The sequence below is a fragment of the Aureobasidium pullulans genome (assembly GCF_000721785.1).
Source record: "Aureobasidium pullulans EXF-150 unplaced genomic scaffold scaffold_5, whole genome shotgun sequence".
NCBI classification, from domain to species: domain Eukaryota; kingdom Fungi; phylum Ascomycota; class Dothideomycetes; order Dothideales; family Saccotheciaceae; genus Aureobasidium; species Aureobasidium pullulans.
In genome coordinates this window covers 237,611-263,775 of record NW_021941025.1, presented here as the reverse complement: position 1 = coordinate 263,775, position 26,165 = coordinate 237,611, and the positions used below count along the sequence as shown (strand labels likewise).

Here is a 26,165-nt window from a genome sequence, read left to right as displayed (position 1 = left end):
TGATGTTTTCATTGCGTTGATGAGTTTAAAGGTGGGAGAACAGATGGATGGGATCTGTTTGGAGTTGAAGGGACATTCATGGTGGAAGATGAATGGAGGGACAGATGATTGAGATCTGTCTGTTGTCAAGGGAGGCATATTCATGATGAGAGATGAATGAGGGGAACAGATGAGTTAGATCTGCTTCAAGGATGGGCAGTTGTACACATCAATCCATGTCGACGTCTTCATCCTCCTCGTCATCGTTCTCGGGCATGTTGACTTCCATGTCCACGTCCTCATTGTCCTTGTCGTTGTCCTTTTTCTTTTCCTCCTCTTGTTCACTTTCGCTCTCACTGTCATAGATCATTTGAGTAAATTGAGGCACTTCGTTGGCTGCACCCACGCCTCGAATTTCGTGATCGAGATGCCAGACTTGCAGCATTGATTTCAGAAGGAAGTCGAAAGAAAGCCCAGATCGACTATCAAGCTGTTTTGTGAGTCGTATGGGAGATCCAACCGACGCATGCCAAGCATGCACTGTTCTCTACGGGCTTCTGTCTGCTTTGAGCGTGGAATCTCTTTTAGTCACATTCATGGCAATATCCGGTTTAGAGGACGCTTAATAACACGATTGAACGAGAATTGTTTGCGAAAATCGTTCCAAAGATCGATTTTGAGTGTCTCAAGCTAGCATTATAATGACTGCAAGTGGTTGCCGGCTTGACACAGTTGATGGAAGTGGTCGTTCTGTGTAATAGTTGCGCATGTTCGGTGTCAACTTGCTTCATATATCGCCTATCCATTATATCATTCATGTACGTTTGCAATCTGTTGTATCCAACCTGCTTCCTAGCACCCGAATAACGCCTGCTTTTCCAAGCTCAATAATCTAGCAAGGACCCATGAAGCTAGCCAACTTGGCCATGTCAGCCTCTCCAGCTCTCTGCTCAACGGAAGTTCCTTCTTCTTCCAACAGTTCGTCAATCTTCTTGACACTCTTAATCTTCCAGAAATCATTGACTGCATCCACGAAGCGGTGGCTGATGGGTTCAATCTCCTTCTCGTCGCAGGCGGCGAAGCACAGACGGAAGAACTTGTAGCCATCCTTGTTACGAATCTCGTCGGTAGGTGAGAAGATGAGACCAGGAGAGACGAGGACGAGGTAAGGCTTGATGGTCCAGAAGATCCAAAGCGCACGCGAGAGGCGGGCACCGGGAACCTTGTTGATCAAAGGGTGAGTCTCGAAGTGCATCTTCACCCAGACGAACATGCCACCGACAGGCCAGTCGAAGGAGTAGGCTGTTGTGGTCTGGACGACAGCCCACTCGTCGTCAGAGTCGAGCGAGAGGTTGCTGAGAGAGCTGCGGCGGCCGACCTTGACGAGCTCACGACCAGTATCCAGAACACGGCACATGTCGTTCATACGACGTTCATAGTTACCGCGAAGGCCCTCGAGCCAGCGGACCCATCCAGCAGTACTCCAACCCTTGCCGTTGGAAGGACCCTTGCCCGGATCAACATCATCAGCCTGAGGACCAATGATCAGTTCAGCAATCATGGACTGCACGAAACCGGAGGGCTGCTGAGTGCTTGTCTCGGTTAGACGTAGGATACGCTCAATCAGGTCAGGCTGTCCGGTAATCCAACCAAGACGGCAACCAGGAGCCACAGTCTTCGAGAACGTGTCAAGACGAAGGACACGACCGTCAGTATCGATATTGATGTATGAAGGAACCAACGAGTCGAGGAAGTCGTAACCCGAGGACTTCCACTTGGATGATTGCGGAGTAAAGACTCTCTCGGAGTTGGTTGAAGAAGGGAACTGCAGGTACCAGTATGGGTCATCCTCTACAATGATAACATCATACTTGGAGCAAAGAGCATAAAGCTCACGACGACGCTGGAGGGAGAGGACACCAGATGTGGGGTTCTGTCCCATGGTGACAGTGTACATGAGGTGAGGTCTTTTTCCCTTCTTGTAGTCCCAGTTCTCAAGGACATCACGAAGACCACCAGGACCCTCAGCAAGCATACCCTCGTCATCAATCTTGACAGGGGCGATGTTGAGACCTCTGGGTCTGGCGGCTTGGATGGCGTTCATGTAGCAAAACTCCTCGACAAGCAGACCTTGACGGTCGCGAACCCAATCCTTCTCTTCACTCCATTCGTTTGACAAGGCGGCGAGAGCCTTGGAGAAACCATCGGTGCTTCCGCAGGTAAGGACGACTTCAGGACCACCCTTGTAAGGACAGTTGGGGTGGAGGTTCTCTTGGGTAAATTGGCGAATGAAGTAGTAAAGTGGTGGATATCCCTGAGCTTGACCATATTGCAAAGCGGAAGCCAGATCAATCTTCTTGAGTGGGTTCTGCTCGTGAGATGTGTGAGGGACCTTCAATGCTGATTGGGCTTGGTGAAGAGGGCTTCCATTCTTGAGAGACGAGGTGGCGGCTGACGGAGGGTCAACTGGCTTGTTGTCGGTTGGCTTCCATCTCTCAGGCAGGGCGACCTTTGCCTCTAGTGTGTCGAATGGGAAGTAGTATTGATTTGGTAGGCCACCAGCTAATTGACCGATTCCTGGGATCTGAAAGTACTTGTAGAACTGCTTGATTGAGCTAGGCTGTCTACTCTTGGCATTGCGGGAAAGATGATGCGACAAGTCTTTGGGCGGCGGGCGCGTATCCTTGGGGTTGGTGCTCGACATGATGATATATGGTGTGTTGAGTAAGTATGGAGAAGTAAAGACTCGAGATGAATAGTAGAGCTCGGACTAGGGACGAACAGATAGGCCGGCGGATATAGGCATCTTTCTCGATAAACGGCGTTAACCGGTATTAATAGATACCGATTTTGTCATCATCATTATCGGTACATCGCACCTGCCTAATAGGTCCTTTGTATGCAAGGGCAGCTTATTGCGCAAGTCACTTTTGCTGTTGCGATATTACGAACATCAAGGTAAAATCTTATCCTATACCCGCGAGCCATTCCTTGAGTAGACTGAAGGTAGGTAATTACTCGAGTGTATCTCATCAAAGTCGATCGTGCGTCATGACCAAGATGGACAAAGCGGAACCGAAGTTCCCGCAAATCCGAACGTTTGTCCATCCTGTCAAGTCCATAGCACACTGGCCATGAATCTTCCGACTTGGCATAGTGAGTTCTTGAATCATTCTTCTATCCTTCCTGTATACCCATATCCGCCTTGAAGACGTATTCAGCAGGACAACATCGCTAAGAGGAGGGCCCAAAAGTGGAGTTAGACCATATCAATCCAGCAGTCATGCGTGACGAGGGCGACCAGCTTGAGAGCTACCACGATGAGACACCACTCGCTGCTTCCGATGATGATACATTATTACGGTCGACATCAATCGATGATCCGGTAGACGATGACACTCCTCGACAATACCCATGGATGCAAAGAGTCAGCGACAACATACCATCACCATTAAAACGCATATCGAGCGCCGTCGTTACATGGGCCAAGGGGCCTCAACCTCCGAGGATATATAAAATTGAGCCCTTCTTCCCAAGCATACAACATGCGCCCCTCGCCCTGTTGGACCGCTATGCTCCGAAGAAGATGCAACGATTCTGGCTTCTGTTCGTCTTCTACATCTGCTGGATCCTCTCATTCGCCTTGATACTACACAAATCCTCCTTCGCCGCCGACGTTCAAGATTATGGTTCGCCAGTAAGATTGGGATGTACAGCAAGATATTGGAATGACGGCAACGGCTGTGGCATTAATGGTGACCAATGCCGTCCATTCTCCAATGCTTCTCTTCCATTCCGCTGTCCAGCAGGTTGCATCAAGACCCAAGTCCTATTCCCTCACGCGGTTGGAGATCAGGAAGTCGTATACAAGCCTTTGGTCATTGGTGGCCCTACAAATAAGAGCGAGCCTATTTCAAGTACCGTCTATCGAGGCGACAGCTTTATATGTGGTTCTGCCATCCATGCAGGCTTCATCAAGAGCGAACAAGGTGGATGTGGTGTCCTCAAACTTACAGGAGATCGACACTTCTTTCCCAGCGTAAAGCAACACGGTATCGACAGCATCGGTTTCGAGTCATACTTTCCGCAGTCGTTTCAATTCGTTGAGGGTACTCAATCGCAGTGTAAAGATTTGAGATGGCCTTTACTCGCCGTGTCTGTATTCTTTACAGCTATGCTATCCATCTTTACCACTTCTCCGGCCGTGTTCTTTTGGTCCATCTTTGTTGGATTGTTCTTCCAAACTGGACTGGCTTCCGATCCACCAAACCTGACCGACTATTATTCTCTCATCTCGACAGCATTAGGTCGCTTTCTTCCCGCTGCTTTCGTCATGGCAATCATTTACCGCTATGCTGTGCGCTACTCTCTCACAGGCTTGACAGCACAATTCGAAAAGACAATACTTTGGCTCGGCGCAGCATGGGTGGGTGCACTGAACAACTACACCTTTGACCGCATTCCTATTCAACGCCTTACACCCCATGATATCAAGGCCCAGCCTGGCGCCATACCAGCACTCATCTCCATCGTCCTCATCATCTTCTTCATCGCTCTCGGCCAAGCATACGCTTTCCGTGTAGAAGGCAGAATGCCACGCTACCTCGTCGTCTATGGTCTTTTCGTTGGTGGCATTCTTCTCCTTGTCGCAGTTCCCGGTATGAGTCTACGAATTCACCACTACATCCTTGCGATTTTGTTGCTGCCAGGAACGTCTTTCCAAAACCGCCCAAGTTTGCTTTATCAAGGTTTACTTTGTGGTTTGTTTATCAATGGTATTGCACGATGGGGTTTCGATTCTATCTTGCAGACGCCTGGAGAATTACTTTCCGACGCGCCGCAGAATACTATGCTTCCACCTGTTCTGCCTCCAGTGGTTGGCGCCAATAACATTACCTTCACGCTTGGTCCTGTTCCTCCAGCACACCCGAAAAAGAATACGCCAACCTACGATGGCATCTCTATACTGGTCAATGATGTAGAAAGATTTCGAGGGTATGCTGACTACGATGCGGAAGGGCTTTGGGAATCTGATGGGACTAGGCAGTGGACTTGGCAAAGGCATGATGGAGAGCTACCTGAATATTTCAGATTTGCTTACATGGCTGGCAATGGTGTGGGAGATTATACTAAAGCAGGAAGCTGGTTGACCAATGGGACTTGGATTCCTATGAAAGGTGGTCCATCGTAGGTGTTTTCTGAATTATAGCGAATGATATCTAAACAATTCCCCCTACGTCTTCACGATGGTGGTTTTGAGCTCTGCTAGGTATCGAGTATCAGTAATGGCATCTCGCGTCTTGCCATCTATCATTGACGCACATATGCTTCCAACAAGGTGAAACAGGCTTCGCACTCGCCTACTACTGCCTTGCCGCAATCTACATCACCACCCGCGGTCATACCACCACCCTCGGACGCCCCCTTTGTGATCGCAGACCACACAAATGTCGACACCGTCTTCATCAACATTCGAGCATGGGACGGATCGGCAATCTTCCCCATGGATGATCTAGACCAAGAGATAATTGAAAAGCTCAGGGCTCAAATCAAGACAATTATCTGCCCCATCCCCGCGAATAAGGCTCATCAATCCCTTACTGCCAATTGTCACGAACCTGGCATGGTCTGTCTATGGCAGAGATGTATGAGGGACTCTCCAAAGCATCCTAACGGTTACCACGCCTGCTACGAGTGTCTCAAAGCAAGAAGATTGTGTTTGCTGCGTATCAAGGACCCGTCAGGTCAGGGTGTTCCAAGAACGAGATCTCACTTGGCCCCTTTACCGGCTACGTCTTGCCCCTCAACTTCACTCTACCTGACCCCACTTCCTGAACATTGCTCCTGAGCTCTGTAGAACCCCTGGATCTCTCTGGTCCATCGGGATCTACTGAAATTACTTCAGGACTTCCTTCAAACATCCACTACGGTTCATGTTGCCTTTCTGCCTTGTTTCGACCATCTCTGGCCAAGATACACCCCTCGATCCATACATGGTACATCCGCCTTTGAGGTCCATGTATCAGGCACATCCACCTCTCTAGTCCATGTGCCATCAGTTAGTAGGTACTTTCCATGTATTAGGCACATCCACCCCTCGGGTCCATGTGCCATTACTCAGTAGGTGCTTAAGAATGACGTCAAATACATTTTATCACTCTTGAAGCTTGACACGGGTTGACTTCGCACTGCTGCAGAGATAAAGCTTGGAGACGTCAATGCAGGCAGGTTATCCCCTTTGACTCCCGTGACCCCTATCATTCTACCATAAGCCCCTTCGTCTTAGTACACCCCGTGAAAGCCCTTTAAAGCTGCCTGTTCTAAAGCAAAAACACAACTAGATGTAAGTGTCCCAAGTTACGGTATTGATTAGAAAATGAATGATTCCTTGTTTCGTGCAATTCATGATGCTACCATTGTGCGTGATCTTAGTCAGTCTGCACCAGTACGGCGTGATTCGCTCCCGACATCGGAGAGCTCATGACAGACAAAGGAACAAACGAGGTGACCAAGGTCATGGGAAGTGCGCGAAGAAGCTTGATACTTTCCTGGTAGCTATTACCACTCCTTCCCAGACAGACAGTCTCCATATCTTCCATGCCAATCAACAATCATGGCACAATCCAAGAACAACAAGACCGGAGAATCAACAGCCAGTCTTGAGCCTGAGAACTCCTCGGTATGTATAGCTACCGTCTTTCTGCTAGATGAGACTAACAGTCCAAAGCAACAGGACAACGACGCCTCCACGGAGATGCCCATTCATAACATCACTCTTGAACAACTTCATACACTCCAGAATCAGGTCTCAGCCCTTTTCTCCATCCACCAAGAGTTGCAAGAGACCATGGATCTCATCACAGAGGCAGTCAATCAGATCATTGATGATCCTGAGCGAGTTGCAATGTCCTTTGAAGAAACTCTGGTACTCATCAAAGATGTGATCGACCGTAGTGATGAATACTCCGAGCACATCAAAGATCTCTGAAAGAGATTGTCAGACCATTGCGCCATGTAGCCTCACTTGATATGGCTTTGGCCCAAGGACTTGGACACGTTCTGAGCAACGAAGTACTCCTGGAGGAGCTTCGCTTGATTTGTCGTGATTATTGAATGAGCTTGAAGAAGGAAGAGAGATCCAAAGGGCTTTTGGGTTGGATGAAATACAACATTATTTGATGCAGCTCATTTGAGGGAAATTCGTTGTGCCATACTAATCTGGATGGTATCTTGGAGGGAATATGGTGAGGAAGTCAGTGGAGGCTGATGCCAGAATCGTCTTGTTTTTGTCCGAACAAACCCATTCGGACCTCATCATTTGTTCTCAATATCAATCAAAGAGAAATCTTGTCGACAATCGAATCTGGCAATTTCTGTCCGGCTTGAAGTGGAACTCAATGGTCTTGTGAGTAGAAGCTTCCGGTACAAGACGGCAGCCCCTTCGTCGTCAGCCAACCTTCCATAAATTAGCCCACCGGAGCTGCTTCAATCTTCCCATCTTTCCAACAACTTACCTCCTAACCGAGAACTACCAACAAATCCAGTCCAACAGACCAACTCATCAACCACTCACTACCAATATGGAGGTTCGTCGCTTGCTGAAGTATGTCTTTTCCAATGCTGACCAGTCCATGTAGCTCCTCAGACAGGAGACTGAACAGGCTTCCAAAGCCCTCGAGGAGTTAAAGAAGGACATTACTGCTTTCAAAGCCCAGATCTCAAAGAAGAACAAGGAAGACGCAGAGAGCAAGATCACTGCTCTTGAGAACAAGATTACTGCCCTCGAAGCTCATATCGAAAAGCAGGACAAGATGATCATTGCTCTTCAGGATCTTGCACGCACTGTCGTCGAGAAGGGCCGCAACGTTGAGTCACTCGCAAACAGACTCAGAGAACTCTCCGAGTAGTCCAACTACCATCGCCGGAAGTGGTGTCTTGGGTCATGATTCTATGCACTGATCATTCAAGGACCCACGACTTCTTTGGGAGACACGCGTCTGCATGGGGTGTTATCAGAGCCTTCACCAACGAGCATAATTGATGGCGGCTTCTCGCTAAACAAATAACAAACATGTTCAAAACAAATGTTTCCCTTGAATGTCTGTTCCTCTTGTAGTGTGACCATCAATGAATCAACGAGATTCCCTGCTGTCAAGAAGCACCGATCTCGGCTTCGTTTACGTTTCCATGATACTGATATACTAATCAACTTTTTCGAATATCATTTGTGCGAGTCTATGTTGAGACCCTGCTTCACTTACTGATACTCACTTCCTTGACACGACGGTCAATGGCGGAATATTCAGAATGTATCGTGCTTGAGTTGTTTGCTTCTGTGCTTTCATTCTTGCTCCATCAGACGTTGCATTCTTTGTCCCATCATCTTCTCCGTCCAAAAGTCAACAGTGCAAGAAACCCACATCTGCTCATCAGCCTCGTTAGCATTATCAATATCATCACAACTACCACCACTATCGCTAAACTCATCAACATGGAGGTAGGTTATGCATTCTTTTGACTGTCTCCCGGAATTCTGTTCAATCACTAACGACTTACTACAGCACATGGAAGTGTTTGAGAAGATCTGCTCAGAGCTCGAAGCAGCACGCAAGGAAATCATCCGCCTCGACCTCGAAAACCAGGCCAAGCAGACCGAGATTCACGAACTCTCTGCCGAAAGCACCAGAAACATGAACATGTGGCAGTTCCAGAAGAATCTCGTGCATGAATTCGTGAAGGAGGCCGGGATCATTGAGCTCAAGGAGACCGTGAGCAAGCAGGAGATCAGGGAACTCGAAAACGACTTGATCGTCAAGAATGAAGAGCTCAGATCGATCCGTGGCCGTGAGCGCGAAGGTGTCCAAAAGATCAAGGAGCTCGAGCAGGTTGTCAAGAGTCTGGAGATGCAAAACAGCAGACTAGAGGAAGACATTGAAGCTCAGAGTTGCCATACTGAGTAGTTTCTGATTGGTGGAGTAAGCTCTTTCCAGCAGGAGGGATAACCCTTGAAGGCGTCCAGGCTATCGCTGTCGCGATTTGAGGAAACGGGATGAGGATGGTCGACATGGTACCAGACAAATTGAAAAACGAAATATCGAAAATTGTTCTCAATTCAAACATCTCGCCATCCTTGTGTATAACTTTGACACGTGATACTCGAATGACGTCCTCTTCAAAGCGTGTATCTAAATCCCTTGTTGTCGAGCTCGGTCTGATCATGCATACCTTGCTCAATGGCCAATCTCTCCTCCTCTGCTGAAACAACACCAGCTTCTCGGTCTCTTTTCTTGTTGACCATGAACATGTAGATGTACAATACAACAACCATGGCAAGCTTGACCATGTACCCGACCAGCATAGCGATGTAAGCACTGTGATAACCAGGGGCCTCGCTGTCTTTGAACGTTTGTGGTCCTGCGAATAAATCAGTAAGAGAAGAGTAAGGAAGAGGTGTAAAACTGACCAATGATGTTGCCAACGCAGTATCCCACGAACAGAATGGTACCTGTACACTGCTTTTTGGTGTATCCCGCCACATTACTCGATACCATGGTCAAACTCATACTAAAGCCAAGTCCTTGAAAGTAGCACAACCATAATGCTACAAGGCGTCCCCATTTGTTGTCATCGGGGAGTCCCACGAGCAAAGCGGCACCGAGGATACAAATACAGTTGGCTGTGATCATGGCGATGCACCGGGAATTGGGAAAATGTGAGCAGATGAAGCCACCGCCGAGGAGAGCTGCGAACTGAATGAAACCACCGGGGATCTGAAGGTATTGTGTTCCGAGGGTATCGAAGCCGAAGGATTTGACGATGATTGAGGTAAACTGTCTTCACATCAGTATCATTTGTGCTAGGAGATGAAGAAGAGGCTTACACTCGTGATAGCAGAGTTCGGAACTTGTGCTCCAACAGCCATGATGAACAAGATCCACGTCTTGGGATCTTGCAAGGTCTGGATTAGTTGATAGCGCTTGAAATGGCTATTCTTGACACCTTGTCTGTTACTGGCAACTCTTTCAACAGCTACGTATCTTTCTCTTTCTGTCAAGAATTTTGCAGTCGAAGGCAGATCGGGGAGGAAGATTAAGACAACGATGCCCCAGACTATGCTGACGCTACCAAAGATGATGAAGACGTACATCCAGCGTTCGAGAGAGCCGGAAGTGATATGACCGATTGCGTAACCAAGGAGACCTCCGACCATTGTTGCTATACCGTTGGTACAGTACCAAGCTTCGAGGCGTAGTGGTTGTTCAGCGGACGTGTACCACATGCCCATGATTAGGACGAATCCAGGGTTGACTACTGCTTCGAAAGTACCGAGGAGGAAACGATTCGTCGCGATGCCGGCGAAATTCGTACATGCGGGTGTGGTGATGAGAATGATGCCCCAGACTGTTTAATGTGTCAGTACTTGCGCCATATGAAGTGGAATGGTATGACTTACCGATGGTAGTTACGCCGAGGAATTTCGCAATAGGCAATTTCTGCAAGAGCCAACCGCCAGGGAACTGTGCCCATAGGTAACCAAAGTAGAATATCGAGCCCAGCCATGAGTATTGTTGTCCATGCAAATGCGTTCCATCTTTCAATCCATAGGCAGAAGCAAAGTTCAAGGAGTTTTTGTCGAGGTATTGGAGTAGGTAGACAACGAAGAGGATTGGCACGATACGCACGTCAATCTTCCGTAGGACTCTCTTCGCTTCGGCTGGGTCGATGGGCTCTCCCTCATGACTTTTGAATGCTTGGTAGCTGTCGTCTAGATCTGCAGTTGTTGCTGGAGATATACTTTCTGTGGCATAGGGATCCGGTTGGATCTTCTTGTCGAGTTCTGACATGGTTGCAGATGATGTCCAGGAACTGTGTCTATGTACACGTAACAACAAAGAAACGAAGAGGATGCAAGAAAAATATCAAGGACCTACACATATTTTCAAGTAAATCCTCATACCCGGTACTTGCGACATGTGGTCGCGTTGAATTAAGGCGTGCGGGTCCATTTACGTATTCAGCCGCCATTGCAACAGTGTCTCTAACAAGCAATTGATGAACTTGGTACATGATGCTTGAGTCGAGGCATGACATTATTGGTCGTAGTGCACTTCCGAGGGTGACGAGGAAAGTATAGATGGGTGATCACGACATCGAGGGATGGATGACGCGACGTTGGCAACACCATGATATCTGGGGACTTCAATATACTCCGCTCCTGGAATCGCTCAACAAACGTGGTGATCGATCAACTGCCGAGTGGTTCAATGTGATGGTTTCTAGATGATTTCTTTGGAAGATGTCGTTGGTGGTCCAAGTTTGTAATGTGCTGCGGACGACGAAGTGGATGGTGTTGTGGTTCGTGAACGAAGTTTGCTTTGGCTGATCAGCAACGTCAACTTTCGGCAACATCACCACCAAACCTTGTAAAGAACAATCAAACATCGGAAGCGTGATTCATATATATCTTTCCAAACCATCAAATATGCACATGACATAGCACCGCTTCGTTAAAATATCAAATGTCGTCTTTTGTTCTCGAGATGGTAGTTGTGGACGGTACCCTGACCTTCGGGTCATCATTGCACCGAAGCTTTGCTATCAAGCTGACAGCTCAACACTGCCCTCCGGAACACCTGCAGAGCTCTTGAGACGGCGAGCAAAGAACTGCATGATAGGATACATCTCATCGCGGCTTTTGGGCATCGTATCTCCAGATCTTCGGTACCGATTGAACTGGACAGATTCGAACACAGCCTTGAGTTTGTTTTCTGCTGATGAAGTGACCCACGGACTGTCACTTCCAGAGCAGACCAGAATTGGTGTCTTGCGCTTTGGAGATAAGGAGGCAACAGCTTCGCTAGGGAGAGGACCGCCGACACTGATCACACCGCCTAGCTCCTTTTCCATACTTACTGAGATATGTGTCAAGGGTGTCCAAGTATAGTGCGTGATTGAAAGAACCTACCAGCAATGCTGAGAACTACCATACCACCTTGGCCGAAGCCAAAGAGCATCAACTCGCGAGGTTGGTAACCACACTTCTTGATCAATGTGTCTTCAATGATCTCCTTGACAAGTCTTGGGACTACTTTCTTGAAGCCACCGTCAGGGTCAATAGTGCCGACAGTGTTATCAAAGATGACATCGTCACCCCAGTGAAAGGATGAAGCCTCGAACGGAAGTGGCTCCGGAGCTTTGATAGAGATGCATGCTGTCTCTGGCAGATTCATCTGCGTGCCCAGCTGAGCAAAAGGAAGATGGGCATCACCTAAGCCATGGAGTAGAATGAGGATGTTTGTTGGTCGTTGCGAGCTCGGAGCTGATAGAGAGTCAGTTCTCGGCTGAGAAGGATCTCATGTGATGTAGACATGGTCCGTGGCGCCGCTACAAGATGAAGCGGTGAATGGACGGTTCAGGGTGTGGATATCATCATCACGCCAGGAGGGCAAGGTACGAAACTTACGAGGAGACACCGTCAAGGTCCAGCTGGATGGAAAGTCTGACGTCGTTGGTAGTCTTTTGCTGGTCGACATGTTAAGGAGTTGTGATGTTGATGTGTTTACAGCAAGTATTTGTTGATACGGATTGTTAGGTTCTCCGTGGCGCTCTACTCTCCTTCAGCTCGCTTGCGTTGATCTCAAATCTTGATGCCCTGTGGCTCAGTTCCGTCTCTTCCGTGTGGCTGAAGGGCCGGGAGCCACAGAAACGCCGATCTCTGAAGTCATCTTTGGCTCGAGAGACAGGCTTGGCCCGATGCTTGGTCCGGCTTGTTTACGCCAATCCGCCTTGGCCCTGGGGATTTGACCCTGATGGACCTCGTCTCCTTCGACGGACGCGGGAGAATCAGATTGGAAACGGTTCAGGTACATGACAACACGTAAGATGACGACGATTCTTGACGCTGCTTCACTGCAGTTCCTGTTTACCCTTGAGCAACAACCCAGGGTCTGCCTTGAGATTGGCTGGGGGTATTCTTAGCAGCATGAACAGCCCCGCTTCGCGATTGGCTTTGGTTACGACAAGTCTAGACTACTCGTTTCACCTTACAAGCTCTACAAGGGGGGGACACGTACGGATTGGCCCCCTCTAGTTTCGGATCTTATATCGACCAATCTGGTGACTGGATTTCTCTCTGGGGTTAGAGCGCCTTGTCATTTTCACATACAATTTTTGAACTCACCCTAGAGGGGGGCCAACCCGTACGTGTCCCCCCCTTGTAGGAGGAATCCGCGTCATCAAGTAGCTCGGAAATAGAAGCCACATCATGGAAGCTTGTAGAGCTGTGAGCGAATAGGTGGGGCAAGTGTGTACGAGGCTTCCTTCCCAAGTGATAGCTCCTGTGTATAAAGTTCGACAACAGCCCCTCTTGTTCCTTCCTTCCTTCTTCTCATCAACTCAAGCTTCATTGCAACACTTACCTTTTACACAAAACCAAAACCTTTCACATCAAATCAATCAAAATGTTCGGCTGGGGTACGCATCACTGGGAGCCTCCTATTTAACAACCACCAGTACTGACAGCTTCCAGGTGAATCTTCCGACGCCTACGACCAGGCTTACAACGACAACCACGAGGGTAAGCTCTCTCACGAGGTCCTCGCTGGTGGTGCCTCTTTCGCTGCCATGCACGCCTTTGAGGAGAGACAGCGCAAGGAGGGCAAGCCCGTCAACCACGAGTTCGCCAAGGAGCTCATTGCTTCCTTCGCCGGTGCTGAGGTCGACAAACTCGTCGAGACCAAGGGCCTTGACTACGTCGACAAAGAGAAGGCCAAGCACCAGGCCAAGCAGAACGCCGAGCGTCTCTACGACGAGCAAGTAAGCATTGTCAATCCTGCTCCCTCAACGAAACTTGTACTAATTCAATTTCTAGTACGGCCAGTACGACCAGTACGACCCTCAGCAGCAGGGCCCTCCTGAGCACCTCCAGCGCCAGTTCGGTGGTTACGACAACTACTAAACAACTCAACTCGACCTCTTGAAGAGCTCGGGAACGACTGATGAACAAAGATCCATGACGCAGATCATGAGAATCAACGGTTGCAGCTAGGCAATACGAATGAAAACAATTATCAAGCATACTACACTTGCACCTTTCTTCTGTCGTGAATCTGACATCTGCATGAACATGTGAAAGTGTATAAGATATGGAGGGAGTGATTGGCCAATGGCAGGCTGAAACGCCGTCACGATGCCGTCAGCGGGGAAATTGGAAGTGGCTGTTGCTGCGGCCAAAAGCCCAGCGCCAAGAGGTTGAATGCTCAATCGAATCAAGGAAAAAACACAAAGAGCGGAAGATAAGTAAATTCCTGCGCGACTCTGTGCGACTCGGAGATGACATTGCTAGGAAGTTGGGGTGAAGCACACGAGCAATCATGAAGTTTGCTAAGTACGATGCTTGAATGAGCGCGCGCAATAAACAACACGAACTGACGAATCGGTAGAGAATTGGAGGCTGACTTGGTACCCGAATGGCGGGCCAAATATCTGGATTACAAGGTTTGCGCTTCCACAACCATCGCGGAGAGTGACACGAGGACTGAATTGACACATCTCGTAGCAAGGAAAGAAGAAGCTCAAGGCAGTTGCGCGCGCTCTGCAAAAGGTTGAGCGTACGACACAAGGAGACGGCCGCCGCGACTCTTCGCCGTTAGCGACATTCGGACGAGCACCCTTCTATGCTTTTCTCAACAGGACTTCGACTAGAGTGAATGAAAGAAGAGCGAGCAGTGGCGACCTAGGAGCTGTGCCTCCCACACCCCGTAACGCAGAGGACGAACGACATGGGTCTACGAGTTCGGCAGTGCCTATCCCTGGCGCAGCAGAGGCTGCAGAAAGAACACCTCTTCAGGTGCATGGAGATGGGAGACACATGACACGCTATGGTAGTATCCTCGGCACACCTCCAGATCTCGCAAGTCCTCCCAAGGCTACGCGCCAGAGCGAGGACTCGAGCAGATCTTTGAGACTGCCTGGTCCCGCTTTGGGTACTCCAGCTCGTCGTGGTCCTAGGCGTCAGGAATCTTCTGGCAGTGCATACCAAGTTGGTGAGAACACGCCAAAGCATGCCAGCTTCGCTCTTCCTTCCAGATACAGGAGCGTCTTCCAACCGAAACGAGTCAATTCCATGCCTGGTGTTCAAGACGCCCAGCCCACCAGACCACCCACTAGACGAATGTTCAGTGGCTTCCGCAGCAGTAGTCCCTCCCAAGACGACATCGCCCTCGATGCTTACCGAGAGATCGACGTTCGCCAAACACAATTCTTCCTGTTTCTGGACAAAGAGATGGTCAAGATTGAAGACTTCTACAAGGCGAAAGAGGATGAAGCCACCGAGCGACTCAAGGTGCTCCGAGAACAACTCCACGTCATGCGTGACCAGCGTATGGAGGAGATTCTGTATGCCACTACCAAGACTAAGCGTCCATCGCAAAGTACCGAGCTTTTGTCCAATGGCATGGGTTCCAGGAATAGCACTCTTGGTGGTGAAGAATCACAGCTCATCAAGAAGAATGCAAACAAGAAGAACGGCTGGGCCAAGGCTGTCAATGGCATACCTGGTAGAAAGAGAGGTCCACAAGCAGGCAAGACTTTCGAAGCCATGAAACAACTGAGCACCCCTAGTGGTCCCCGTCCGATGGATGACACCAGAGACTACACTCGCAGGGGTGGCCATCCAGATGTGCCTTATCGGACTGCTAAGCGCAAGCTGAAGATTGCTCTGGCCGAGTACTACAGAGGTCTGGAACTACTAAAGTCATACGCTCTTTTGAACAGAACCGCCTATCGCAAGATCAACAAGAAATTCGACAAGACCGTCAACGCTCGACCATCAGGCAGATACATGAGCGAAAAAGTCAACGACGCATACTTTGTCAACAGCACTGTCATTGATGGACATATTCAAGCTGTCGAGGACATGTACGCTCGCTACTTTGAGCGTGGTAATCACAAGATTGCAGTAGGTAAACTGCGTGCCAAAGTCGCAAGAGCTGGAGACTACACTGGTAGTGTGTTCCGTAATGGTATCCTCCTGGCTACTGGTACCGTCTTTGGTATCGAGGGTCTGGTATATGGAACCGAGCTCCTATGGAGTTCCGATCCGAACATCGCCTCCCATACTGCTTTCCTACTTCAGGTATATGGTGGATACTTCTTGATGTGGTTCCTTGCGCTACTCTTCTGCGGCGCATGTCGTGTCTGGTCCAGAGCCAAAGTCAACTACTCTTTCATTTTCGAATTCGATTCTAGGCATCATGTCGACTGGCGACAACTTTCAGAGGTCAGTTTTGCAGTATTCACTACGTTAACCACTTCTAACCTTTTCAGATCCCTTCTCTTCTAGGCTTCTGCCTTGGTCTTACTATGTGGCTAAACTTCAAGCGCTTCGCTGATGATTCGTTCTATATTTGGTGGCCTGTCGTCCTCGTCGCCGTCTCAGGTGTTATCCTCTTCAATCCTTTTCCGATATTCTACCACCGCAGTCGTTGGTGGTTTGCTTATTCTAATGTAAGTGACCTGTATTCAATATCTCATGCAACATCTAATGTAAGCAGTGGCGTCTTCTTCTTGCTGGACTTTTTCCCGTCGAGTTCAGGGACTTTTTCTTGGGTGACATGTTCTGTTCGCAGACGTACGCTCTTGGTGTAAGTATCACGAATCACACTCGAGGAACGGCATGCTAACTCAGGACAGAACATCGAGCTTTTCTTCTGCCTCTACGCTAATGATTGGAACAACCCTACCCAATGCAACTCATCGCATTCTAGACTTCTCGGATTCTTCACCACATTACCTGGAATCTGGCGTGCCGCCCAATGTCTTCGCAGATATGCCGATACAAGGAGTCTCTTCCCTCACATGGCTAATTTTGGAAAGTACCTATGCACCATTCTCTACTATATGAGCTTGAGTTTGTGGCGTCATAACAAGAGTCAGAAATTGCGGATTCTGTTCATCTTTTGGGCAACCATCAACGCCGTTTACGTTAGTGTCTGGGATATTGTCATGGACTGGAGTTTGATGGACCCTTACGCAAAACATCCTTTCCTGCGAAACACATTGGGCTTCAAATATGCTTGGTGGTATTATGCCGCCATAGTGATTGATCCCATCATTCGATTCAATTGGATCTTCTACGCCATCTATGGACATGACGTGCAGCACTCAACGATTGTAGCTTTCATGGTTGCATTTACTGAAGTGCTTCGACGTGGCATTTGGCAATTGTTCAGAGTTGAAAACGAACATTGCACAAAGTATGTTACACGGACCTACAAATGTGATCAATCTCTTACTAAAAATTCACAGCGTCAGTCGTTACCGCGCCTCGCGAGATGTGCCACTTCCATACGAACTCGGCAAGACTGAGACCGAAGCAGAGGCCACAGAGGAGGTCGAAGACAGACACTCATCATCAGATTTGGAAGCACAACACCCGCCGCAGCTTCCTCCTGGTGTGCCACCAATGACAGCGACTGGAGCCGATCCTGGCCGCAGACAATCCAACGCCGACCCACCATCAGGATCTATTCGCCAACGCAGAAAAGCTGGATCTCACGAAGCATCACCAATGGTCAGAGCAATCACCAGAGTCGGTACATTGTTGCGCGCATCACATGCTCAAGATTTCGAACGTCGCAGAAAGTCCGAGGTGCCCAACACACTCGAGGGCGATGAAGACGACGACGACGATACTGATGAAGATAACGGTGCTACAATTGATGAGGATGAAATGGACGGAAGTGTTCATCGAGCACAAAACAAGAAGGATAGCAACGGCAATGGTAAAGCTCCTAAGCAAACAGAAGATGATGATGATGACGACGACGACGAGGTTGATGGTGATGAGGAAGCTGTTGGATCAGGATCAGGATCAGGATCAGGTGGGGAAGGCGGAGCAAGCAGTGCATCCGACGACCAAGAAATTGCCAGGGCAAGAGTGCTGCGTCAGGGAAGCAAGTAGTAACAAACAAGAGCTTGGTAGAGCGTCGTGGAACAAGATGATCCATAACATTACCTATCATAATTCCTGCCTTTTGGCGTTCGTGTTTCAAACGTGTCGGAGAATTATCTTGTCAAGGTTTGAGGGACGGATAGGCGGGCTCGGCAGGGACCCTGCACGTTGTCTCAGGCTGACACTTCCAGCACCGAGGTGCGGGGAGGTTTCACGAGGAATGAAAAGCAGACGGATTCAGGGGCGCGTATCGGCATTTCCAAGGTGGTCGCACCTTCTTGTGGCCCGTGACTGCGCTCTTTGTATCCGAGAGAGATGTGTTTCTGTGGACGCGCTCCTTCCTAAACCTTTCAATCAACTCCAGGCTACGCGAATTAGCCAGCAATCATGGGCTTCTTCAAGCATCTTCGCGCGAAATCACATAACAAGAGCAATGAAAGCAGCAGCAACAGTCCTCGACGATCCCCAATCGCTATCAGACCTGGACGTGACTTTGCTGCCAAACTTCCCAATGACATCCTCACAAAGATCATGGTGCAAGTCGCGCCGCACACACAAGATGCAACATTCGAGCCTAGTGAGAGATCAACCATCGGCGAGGGTTGTATGCTATGCGACTTGAGAGATCTGGCCAAGGCAGGCCAAGTATGCCGACGCTGGTACAATGCTGCTGCTACTGTCTTGTGAGTTTGAGTAGCTTAAGATGTGCTGCAAGTACAGGGCTAACACATTCTCTAGGTACAGTAGCGTCCGTATCGATGCCGTCCACTACTGCGAACTGGAAGAGATCCTGGCCGAAAGAAGACAGAAAAAGACATTCCTCAAGGCGCCAATCGAGTCTGGCGATGTCCCTACAATCAGACTGGCCCTCTTCAGCCGTACCGTACGAGAGAACCCGAACCTGGCACATGGCGTGACAATGCTCAAGCTACCATACATGACGCGAGAAACCGCAAAGGCCGACCTTGCCCGTACCGTATCCGTCCTACCAAATCTGAAATACGTCGACCTGCCAGATGGTGCTTTTACTGGCGATCCGAATTGCATGCCTCTGGTACATGAGCTACAAGCGCGTTGCCCGGACATTCGCAAGATGAGCTACCGTCAAGGCTCTGAAGGATCATTCGAGCAACTTGCTCGTCGTAGCTGGCAGTCGCTTGAAATCATCGAGATCTCGGGCATTCATGTTGAGCCCAGCACATTGCGCATTGTGCTCGGTTCACTGCCCGCCCTGCGTGAGCTCACAATGACTGACCTGCCATGGCTTGACGACACCATCTTCTACCAATCTCCTATGCTTCCTGACTTCCCTGCTTTGCACACCCTAGCATTGGAGAATACACCGAGAATCACCGCCGAGGGCATGGTTGTCTACTTTGACAAGCCTCTAAACCGCAACACCTTGAAGGACCTCTCGCTTGACGGTACCGGCATCGACCCGATCGAACTCTACAGGTTCTTGTTCGACGCTTCCGCCCTACACTCTCTTTCTATCGTCGAGACCGTCTCCAAGTCGCTCGCTCTTTCGCTCAACGACCTGCCTCCACTCGAATCCATCTCCCTCAAGGTCCTCCACTTTGAACTCACAGACTCGGAAGATGCCCATGGTCTACAAAAACCCGCCGCCTCATACTATGCATACCTCGCGCAATCACTACACGCGAACGGCCTCCCTGCGCTCTCACAGCTCTACGTACGCGATCCCGATTTCGCCGAGATTATGCTTCTACCAGCTCCTCCAACACCATTCATGGACGGAGGCGGCAACCAACGACAGAGTGTAGTAGGAGCCATGAACCCGCCACGGGGTCTGCATCAGCCTCTGGAGGTCTTTTCCAAGGGTCTGGATGAGTTGGAGTGGGCGTTCACAGCATACCAACCACCTGCCGCTTCACAAGGACGACATGGCTCTGGCAGCAGTGGACGTCCTCTGAGTTCATACAGCGCTGCTCGTGGTCTTGGTCCTCAATGGGCACAAGGCGGCTTCGGCGGAGATGCACGCAAGAGTGTCATCGTCGGAAATGGCTATGGTGGCTTCCTCGCTGTACCACAGGAAGAAGCAGCGCGACCAAGATCGTCTGCTGGTCACGAGTCTCGCAGCTGGGGAAGCAACAGCAGCCCTGGCAACGGAGGTGGCGCTCTTGCTGCTCTTGCTTCCATGGGTACCAGTGTTGGCAGCAGTGCTAGCGGTATCGGTAGCCGTGGAAGCTGGCTCAAACCTCCACCAAAGATTCCTGGATCCGAAGGTCATGGCCATAAGCGAGCTGGCAGTCGACAAGACTTGTGGCGATAGGCTTCTTCTTCCCACTCCTCTTTTCATCATCACGCTTTTCGCTTGGTCACGTCTTTGAGAATCTGTACTTCGATCTCCGAGAGTGAACTTTTTTCATACTTGTTCCACGTGTTTATCGGCATTGTTACCCATGATAATGTCTTGGGTCTGGGCGTTTTACTTCTTGGAATGGGTGTTAATCTTTCTCATACCATTTGTCCCGCCGAAAACTTCAATATACCCGAAAGAGTTAGCAAATTCAATTATCAACATTCTTGCGTCCGAATTCAAGTTTGACACCTCCAATGCATCTCTGGATTATCTCCGAATCCGTGTCACAGCTGCATCTCAAACAGAATTTGACTTTCGACGACGAAACCTGTAAGGCCTTGCAACATTGGCTGTAAAAAGGCAGGATGCTTTTGATGATGAAGCACGTGTCCATTGAGAGCGATGCTGCCCCTTAATCTCTTCGGACCTACATAAAAAAATCAAAAATCATTGTTCCTTTCGACTGCTATGTTGTAAGGAGCCTTTGCTCGGCTGAGAGCTCGGTTCTGGTGCAATTCCTGTGCCCTTACATCTGCGCTAGATCTCGCAACTACTTCATCGCAGCAAGTATACCGTGGGTGCAACACTGTTGCAATGGGTCTAAATCAGCACTCGGCGATGATGAGGGGCATTATAGCGAAACTTCTTGTATCTCCCCCCACTTCGTTCCCTCGAGCGGATGTGTAGTCAACAACGCTATCGGAACGTCAGAAGTGACTAGTAGGTGATGCCGCCGGAAAAATCGTAGTCGTCGGATCGGACTTCACACCGACTCATGAAGAATCAGCCGAAGGGTTGATTTTGACGAATCGGAGAAGCCGCTTTCTGTGGAGTATGGTGTCCCATCGTGGTCGCATTTCTCTGTTTGGTGCGATCTGCTCTGTCCCTGAGTGTCCAATTGGCTGAGAACGTCCCACATGGCGGCATCACGTATCAGAATCCGAGGAGTAAAAAGATTGACGGCTCGGAAAGTGCGGAAATGGAAAGTCCTTCTCCAGAAAGTCTTGATATCCGATAGACCTTGTCAGCACAAACCTCGCCTGCTAAGCTTGTCCGCCAAGCATGATCAGTTCTTAAGAGGCTTGTTACCCCACGCACCCCAGATCTGCTCCGCACTACTTCAACTCTCTCCACGATTCTCCAGACTCCAAACGATACACCATCTCTGAGCACAGTGATCAACCCGGCACCATGGCAGCAACCTAGAAGATGGAGAAAATGGTCGATGCAGACCAAGTCGAGGACATCGATCAACTCAAGGCAGAAAGAGGTTCGAGGTTACTGGATGATGACGCTCAGAAGGCTATGGCGAGGAGGGTGTTGTGGAAACTAGACACAAGGTTTGCAGAGCCTCTTCTTTATTCGAAGTAAACCAACCTCTGATGCTAAACTCTGCCCAGAATTCTACCCGTGCTCGCTCTTCTTTTCTTGTGTTCTTTCCTCGATCGCACCAATGTTGGCAATGCCAAGATCCTGGGCCTGGAGAAGAGCATTGGCGTCAACGACCATCAATACGCTAGCGGACTCGCCATCTTCTTCGCTTTCTACATTGCCAGTGAACTACCTAGTAACTTGGTGCTGAAGAAGATATCGCCCCGTATATGGTTGCCATGTCTAACCTTTGCGTGGGGCATTGTTGGAATGTGCCTTGGCTTCGTTCAGGATTATGCTGGATTCCTTGTTGTACGTGCCTTCCTCGGTATCACTGAGGGTGGTCTACTTCCCGGTATGGTGCTGTATCTATCGAGTATGTATACGCGTGGAGAACTGGCACTCAGGATTGGTCTTTTCTACACCACTGCAAGTTTGAGTGGCGCTTTCGGAGGCCTCCTTGCTCGAGGACTTTCCTCTATCGGTGCTACTGCTGGCATCGACGCAGGCTGGAGATGGATCATGATCGTCGAGGGACTACTGACAGCTGTAGTGGGAGCTTCAGCGTACTTCCTTCTTCCCAATGATGTGTCAACAGCAAGATTCCTTACAGAGGAAGAGCGCGAGTTCGCTCTGTACCGCTTGAGCCGCGATTATTCATATGGTCTTCCTTCTCAGCGAACAACCGAGCCAGAACGCTTCTCCTGGTCTGAAGTTCGCCGTGGAGTACTTGACCCATCGCTCTGGTTTTCGGCATCTGCATATTTTGCAATTCTCTGTGGTCTTTATTCTTTCGGTCTTTTTCTTCCTACAATCATTACCGGCCTTGGCTACACTGCCAACGAAGCGCAGCTGTGGTCTGTTATTCCATACGCTGTTGCCTCGTGCCTGACAATCGTTGCCGCCTTCTTGTCTGATCGTCTCCGTCTTCGTGGGCCGATCATGCTTTGTACTCTTCCGCTAGCTATCATTGGATACGCTGTGATTGCAAATGTCACCAATCCTCATGTCAAGTTTGGTATGACATTCATGATGGCAACGGGCTTGTACGCCAGTGTACCCCCTGTCCTGGTCTGGATTTCCAACAACTCAGCCGGCCATTACAAGAGAGCCACAGCTACCGGTCTCCAGCTCGCCATCGCCAACTGCGGCGGATTTGTTTCTGGTGAGTTGTGCATGTGCTACTATCATTTTCTAGAAAAATTGTTCTGATTGATTATTCAACAGCCTTCACGTACAGCAAGGTTGAAAAACCGCAATACCACAGGTCCCACACGATTGTGCTTGGATTGCTTGTCTTTGCGTGGTTCATGTATGTATAGGAGCTTGATGATTCGAGAAGGCTTTCACTAATCATCACAGGGTACTCGCCAATATCTTGTGGTGTCACAAGGTCAATAAAGATAAGGCCGCCGGGAAATACGACAAATACATCGGCTGCGGAGATGATCGAGAGCCGGAGTTCAAGCTGATGTTGTAGTATGTCTACGAAAGAGCCTGGTCACTATAGTCGGACTGAATCTTTGCATTACTCTTACAGCAGAGGACAGAGATGTTCAATCTCAATCATAATGAATCATTAAAGCCGCCATAACATTACCACCTCTTCCTTCTCAGCTCTTAGCAAACCTATACCTAAACTTCTGACTCTTCTCCTCTCCTTTCCCATTCTCCCTCTCCACATCAACCACAAAATCAAACCCATCATCACCACCAAATTCCTCTCGTCCCCAGAATCCCATCAAAGCTTTTACCATGCCCTTTCTCTCCTCTTCCAATTTCGAAATTTGCATGTCCTTTGTGGCAAGCTCGGATTTCAATAGCTTCAATTTGGCACGCCATGAATCTTCTCTCTTTTTAAGTGTAGAAGATAGTTTGGTGTCGAAATCGAGGTTCAGTGCGTGGAGATCTGAAAGTTCTTGTGTTGTTTCTTCGAGCTTCTCAGTCGTTTCTTGCAGAGTACTCTCCAAAGTGGTTTTTGCGGAAGTCAAGTCTTCGAGCTCTGTTGTCTTTGCGGCGAGATCGGCTTCCATGAGAGTGAGTGAGTTTTGTGTTGTTTGAAGGTCGGAGGTCGTGGTTGCGAGATTGTCCTCAAGCTCATTGACGCGAAGGGAGAGTGTATCGCGGGAAGTGCGGAGGCTAGCCATTCCTTCCTCGACAAGATCGATTGTGCGTCGGTGTTCTGCTCGTACTGCTTGCAATGACGAAGAGTCGGACTGTGAAGATGGAGAGGTCCAAGATTCACGGAGTCGCTCTATCTCTTCGTGGTGTTGTTTCTGCTGAGATTCGAGTTGTGCTCGCAATGCTTGGAGATCTTTGCGGAGGTAATCTGCGAGGTATTGGGCTGATTGATCCTTGGGTGGAGGGGATCGCTTGTCTTCCATGCGGTTGAAGTGCTGGAGCATGTCTAGCTCTTCGCGTAAAGACCTTGCTTCTTCGATTGCATTTCTTCGGGCCTCTTGCTCCTTCTTCAGTTGATCGTAGACACTGGCTTGAGATTGTTGGGCTTCGCTGTCTGCCTTTGCCCAAGCCTCTTTATCGGATGTGTGTCGCTGAAGGACTGAATTAAGTTCGTCTCTCGCCTTCTGCAGCTGTGCCTCGAGTTGAGTCAATGTGGAATCTGCCTTGGTGGTCTCCTTTTCACTCTCATAAGCTGCAAGTCGTTGATTTGCTTGTTGCAATTGTTGCGCGAGTCCTCGTGTCATGTCTGCCGCCTTGGTATCGGCATCTTCGTGAGCAGATTGGACAGCCTTCTCCTTTGCTGCGAGCGCGTCTTGAGCCTGTTGCAATTGAGTCTTCAAGTTCTCACTCGACAAGTCATCCTTGATCTGAGTCTTGAGGTCTGCAATCAGCTTGTCCTTGATTTCCACTGCCTTGCGCATATTTTCGAGTTGCGTTTGGAGGCTCGCAATCTGTCTTTCGAGTTCTTCCACCCTTTCAGATGCAGCAGGTCCAGCATCTACATCGACCTTTGAATGGTTGACAGCAACATCTTCATCCTGATCATCCTTTGCTTGCTGAGCTTCTTTCCTTGCATCAGACAACTCCTGCTGCACTCTCTGCAACTCATCGCTTTTGGCTTTGCGCTGATCATCATTCCAAGTCTTCAAGTCTTGCATGTCATTCTCAGTCTCACGGAGGTTATCCTGCGATTGCTTCAACTGACCGCGCAACTCGGCAAGGAGACCATCTTTCGTCTTCAGTTCATCCTTGACTTTGTCAAGCGCATTGTGTGTCTGGCGTTCAGCATCACGAGCTTGACCAAGTTGAACGTGAAGGTTGTGTATCTCGGCATCCTCACTATCATGCATTTGGTCCAACTCTTTTGCGCGATCATCTGCAAGCTTTAATGCATCCTTCTCGGCATCTTTGGATTGGTCTAAGTCGGATTGGAGTTCTTGCAGTCGTTGTTGGTAGTCTTGCGATTCCTCGCGCATACGATCCAGATCATTCCTCAATGACTCCACCTCGTTCCCATCCTCAGAGCGACCTCTGCTGTATGATCGGTCTGATCGCTGGTATTGACGTGTCGCGCGCTCATTGTCGAGTTGTGTTTGTAGTTGTTCGTTGATCTCACGCAACTTTTGCAATTCCTGGTATAGACTGTGCGGCTTTTGATTAGGCGTACTGTCGAAGTTCTGCATGGGCGATCGTATTGATGAGATGGTAGGAGGACTCGAAGGTCTCTGATTCTGGGATTGGCGCAATCGCGATGTCGAGTATGATCGTCTTTGAGCGGGTTCAGAAGGGAGTTGAATGGAAGCAGGGCGACCAGGTGTGAGCTCGGAATAATAATCCTCGACGGTGGGTTGTAGCAAGTTCTTTCTTGGATCTTCAAACTCGGCTTGATCAGGTCGAGGAGTGGAGTCGTCGGCACCGGGTTCACTCTGGGTAGTACGATCATGTCTGGGAGAACCATTGATGGACGAGTTCGTCATCAAATCAGAAGCCTCATTGAAGTCTTGCTGCTCTTCCCAAACTGGTAGTGGTTGCTTCCTAGGCGTTCCCTTGAAATACTTGGCCAGGTTCAGAGTGAAGTCAGTAGGTCCATCAATATCATCGCTGTGGATCTTATCAACAATGCGATGCACACTGGGCGAGTCGAGTCCACTAGGTTCGTCATCGAGGTTCAAAGCATCCAAATCCAGAGAATATTGTGTATGATCGTGTTCATCATCTCGAGGGGTTCGATGCGGCGGCGGCGCTGGAGGTGGTGGTGAAGACAGCATTGTAAACTCTGTCTGATATTCTAGCAATTCAAACGCCGTCTATGAATATCTTGTCGAGTCGTGTTGGTGTAAAAACATGTTGCGTAGAACTCGTCGCGACTGTTTGTTGTTGTCCGTGCGCCACATGTCGCACAATCGTGAATGCGGGGTCGGCCATTGCACACCTAAACTCCGTGAAATGCATGTGATCCTGTGCAGTGTCATCCACGAACTGATTGACTCTCGACCAGGATCATACAGAAGGTAAGAGAGACTGTATGGAAAGTTGTTCAATGTAGCACATGGCAGGCGGGAACGCGGTAGACTATGC

General features: G+C 49.3%; 11 protein-coding genes across 11 annotated transcripts; 6 read left to right on the top strand and 5 right to left on the bottom strand.

Moving 5' to 3' along the window:
* Nucleotides 1-749: 749 nt before the first annotated feature.
* Nucleotides 750-2,741, bottom strand: M438DRAFT_343791 (aromatic amino acid aminotransferas-like protein). Its single transcript, XM_029905064.1, has one exon. It carries the CDS (start codon nucleotides 2,681-2,683, stop codon nucleotides 872-874), a length of 1,812 nt encoding a protein of 603 aa, XP_029762504.1. The 5' UTR covers nucleotides 2,684-2,741; the 3' UTR covers nucleotides 750-871.
* Nucleotides 2,742-3,107: 366 nt separating this feature from the next.
* M438DRAFT_343790 (uncharacterized protein) lies at nucleotides 3,108-5,302 on the top strand. The gene has a single exon (XM_029905063.1). It carries the CDS (start codon nucleotides 3,263-3,265, stop codon nucleotides 5,168-5,170), a length of 1,908 nt encoding a protein of 635 aa, XP_029762503.1. The 5' UTR covers nucleotides 3,108-3,262; the 3' UTR covers nucleotides 5,171-5,302.
* Nucleotides 5,303-6,592: 1,290 nt separating this feature from the next.
* M438DRAFT_403948 (uncharacterized protein) lies at nucleotides 6,593-7,229 on the top strand (the record flags this gene model as incomplete). Its single annotated transcript, XM_029909690.1, has 2 exons — nucleotides 6,593-6,658; nucleotides 6,707-7,229. The coding sequence occupies 2 exons, from the start codon at nucleotides 6,593-6,595 to the stop codon at nucleotides 6,965-6,967; spliced, it is 327 nt and encodes a 108-aa protein (XP_029762502.1). The 3' UTR covers nucleotides 6,968-7,229.
* A 330-nt stretch (nucleotides 7,230-7,559) lies between these two features.
* On the top strand, nucleotides 7,560-8,939 carry M438DRAFT_333225 (uncharacterized protein; the record flags this gene model as incomplete). Its single annotated transcript, XM_029903581.1, has 4 exons — nucleotides 7,560-7,565; nucleotides 7,617-7,882; nucleotides 8,422-8,476; nucleotides 8,541-8,939. 4 exons carry the CDS (start codon nucleotides 7,560-7,562, stop codon nucleotides 8,937-8,939), a joined length of 726 nt encoding a protein of 241 aa, XP_029762501.1.
* Nucleotides 8,940-9,119: 180 nt separating this feature from the next.
* M438DRAFT_363514 (MFS general substrate transporter) lies at nucleotides 9,120-11,085 on the bottom strand. The gene is made up of 4 exons (XM_029907648.1): nucleotides 10,433-11,085; nucleotides 9,860-10,380; nucleotides 9,443-9,809; nucleotides 9,120-9,393 (listed from the first exon to the last, which is right to left on the bottom strand). The coding sequence occupies exons 1-4, from the start codon at nucleotides 10,821-10,823 to the stop codon at nucleotides 9,152-9,154; spliced, it is 1,521 nt and encodes a 506-aa protein (XP_029762500.1). The 5' UTR covers nucleotides 10,824-11,085; the 3' UTR covers nucleotides 9,120-9,151.
* A 201-nt stretch (nucleotides 11,086-11,286) lies between these two features.
* M438DRAFT_395591 (alpha/beta-hydrolase) lies at nucleotides 11,287-12,585 on the bottom strand. The gene is made up of 3 exons (XM_029909224.1): nucleotides 12,443-12,585; nucleotides 11,945-12,298; nucleotides 11,287-11,891 (listed from the first exon to the last, which is right to left on the bottom strand). Exons 1-3 carry the CDS (start codon nucleotides 12,510-12,512, stop codon nucleotides 11,578-11,580), a joined length of 738 nt encoding a protein of 245 aa, XP_029762499.1. The 5' UTR covers nucleotides 12,513-12,585; the 3' UTR covers nucleotides 11,287-11,577.
* A 492-nt stretch (nucleotides 12,586-13,077) lies between these two features.
* M438DRAFT_292687 (uncharacterized protein) lies at nucleotides 13,078-14,054 on the top strand. The gene is made up of 3 exons (XM_029901791.1): nucleotides 13,078-13,452; nucleotides 13,508-13,794; nucleotides 13,850-14,054. Exons 1-3 carry the CDS (start codon nucleotides 13,440-13,442, stop codon nucleotides 13,934-13,936), a joined length of 387 nt encoding a protein of 128 aa, XP_029762498.1. The 5' UTR covers nucleotides 13,078-13,439; the 3' UTR covers nucleotides 13,937-14,054.
* A 2,803-nt stretch (nucleotides 14,055-16,857) lies between these two features.
* Nucleotides 16,858-17,142, bottom strand: M438DRAFT_269727 (uncharacterized protein; the record flags this gene model as incomplete). The annotated part of the gene is made up of 1 exon (XM_029900340.1): nucleotides 16,858-17,142. A coding segment is annotated over one exon (285 nt), but the record flags the coding sequence as incomplete, so codon positions are not given.
* Nucleotides 17,143-18,319: 1,177 nt separating this feature from the next.
* M438DRAFT_270057 (uncharacterized protein) lies at nucleotides 18,320-20,225 on the top strand (the record flags this gene model as incomplete). The annotated part of the gene is made up of 2 exons (XM_029900359.1): nucleotides 18,320-18,615; nucleotides 18,671-20,225. 2 exons carry the CDS (start codon nucleotides 18,320-18,322, stop codon nucleotides 20,223-20,225), a joined length of 1,851 nt encoding a protein of 616 aa, XP_029762496.1.
* A 1,248-nt stretch (nucleotides 20,226-21,473) lies between these two features.
* M438DRAFT_333219 (MFS general substrate transporter) lies at nucleotides 21,474-23,106 on the top strand (the record flags this gene model as incomplete). Its single annotated transcript, XM_029903580.1, has 4 exons — nucleotides 21,474-21,595; nucleotides 21,656-22,791; nucleotides 22,854-22,938; nucleotides 22,989-23,106. The coding sequence occupies 4 exons, from the start codon at nucleotides 21,474-21,476 to the stop codon at nucleotides 23,104-23,106; spliced, it is 1,461 nt and encodes a 486-aa protein (XP_029762495.1).
* Nucleotides 23,107-23,239: 133 nt separating this feature from the next.
* M438DRAFT_353449 (uncharacterized protein) lies at nucleotides 23,240-25,855 on the bottom strand (the record flags this gene model as incomplete). Its single annotated transcript, XM_029906873.1, has 1 exon — nucleotides 23,240-25,855. The coding sequence occupies one exon, from the start codon at nucleotides 25,853-25,855 to the stop codon at nucleotides 23,240-23,242; it is 2,616 nt and encodes an 871-aa protein (XP_029762494.1).
* Nucleotides 25,856-26,165: the final 310 nt, after the last annotated feature.

Bases quoted from the DNA above. Each gene is read 5' to 3' on its own strand.
- M438DRAFT_343791 (XM_029905064.1), bottom strand. From the start codon at position 2,683: ATGTCGAGCACCAACCCCAAGGATACGCGCCCGCCGCCCAAAGACTTG.
- M438DRAFT_343790 (XM_029905063.1), top strand. From the start codon at position 3,263: ATGCGTGACGAGGGCGACCAGCTTGAGAGCTACCACGATGAGACACCA.
- M438DRAFT_363514 (XM_029907648.1), bottom strand. From the start codon at position 10,823: ATGTCAGAACTCGACAAGAAGATCCAACCGGATCCCTATGCCACAGAA. The intron at 10,381-10,432 runs GTAAGTCATACC...CACATTAAACAG, and splicing joins CCTCGGCGTAACTACCATCG to TCTGGGGCATCATTCTCATC. The intron at 9,394-9,442 runs GTCAGTTTTACA...ATTTATTCGCAG, and splicing joins CTGCGTTGGCAACATCATTG to GACCACAAACGTTCAAAGAC.
- M438DRAFT_395591 (XM_029909224.1), bottom strand. From the start codon at position 12,512: ATGTCGACCAGCAAAAGACTACCAACGACGTCAGACTTTCCATCCAGC. The intron at 12,299-12,442 runs GTAAGTTTCGTA...ACTCTCTATCAG, and splicing joins GACCTTGACGGTGTCTCCTC to CTCCGAGCTCGCAACGACCA. The intron at 11,892-11,944 runs GTAGGTTCTTTC...CACATATCTCAG, and splicing joins GGTAGTTCTCAGCATTGCTG to TAAGTATGGAAAAGGAGCTA.
- M438DRAFT_292687 (XM_029901791.1), top strand. The intron at 13,795-13,849 runs GTAAGCATTGTC...TTCAATTTCTAG, and splicing joins AGCGTCTCTACGACGAGCAA to TACGGCCAGTACGACCAGTA.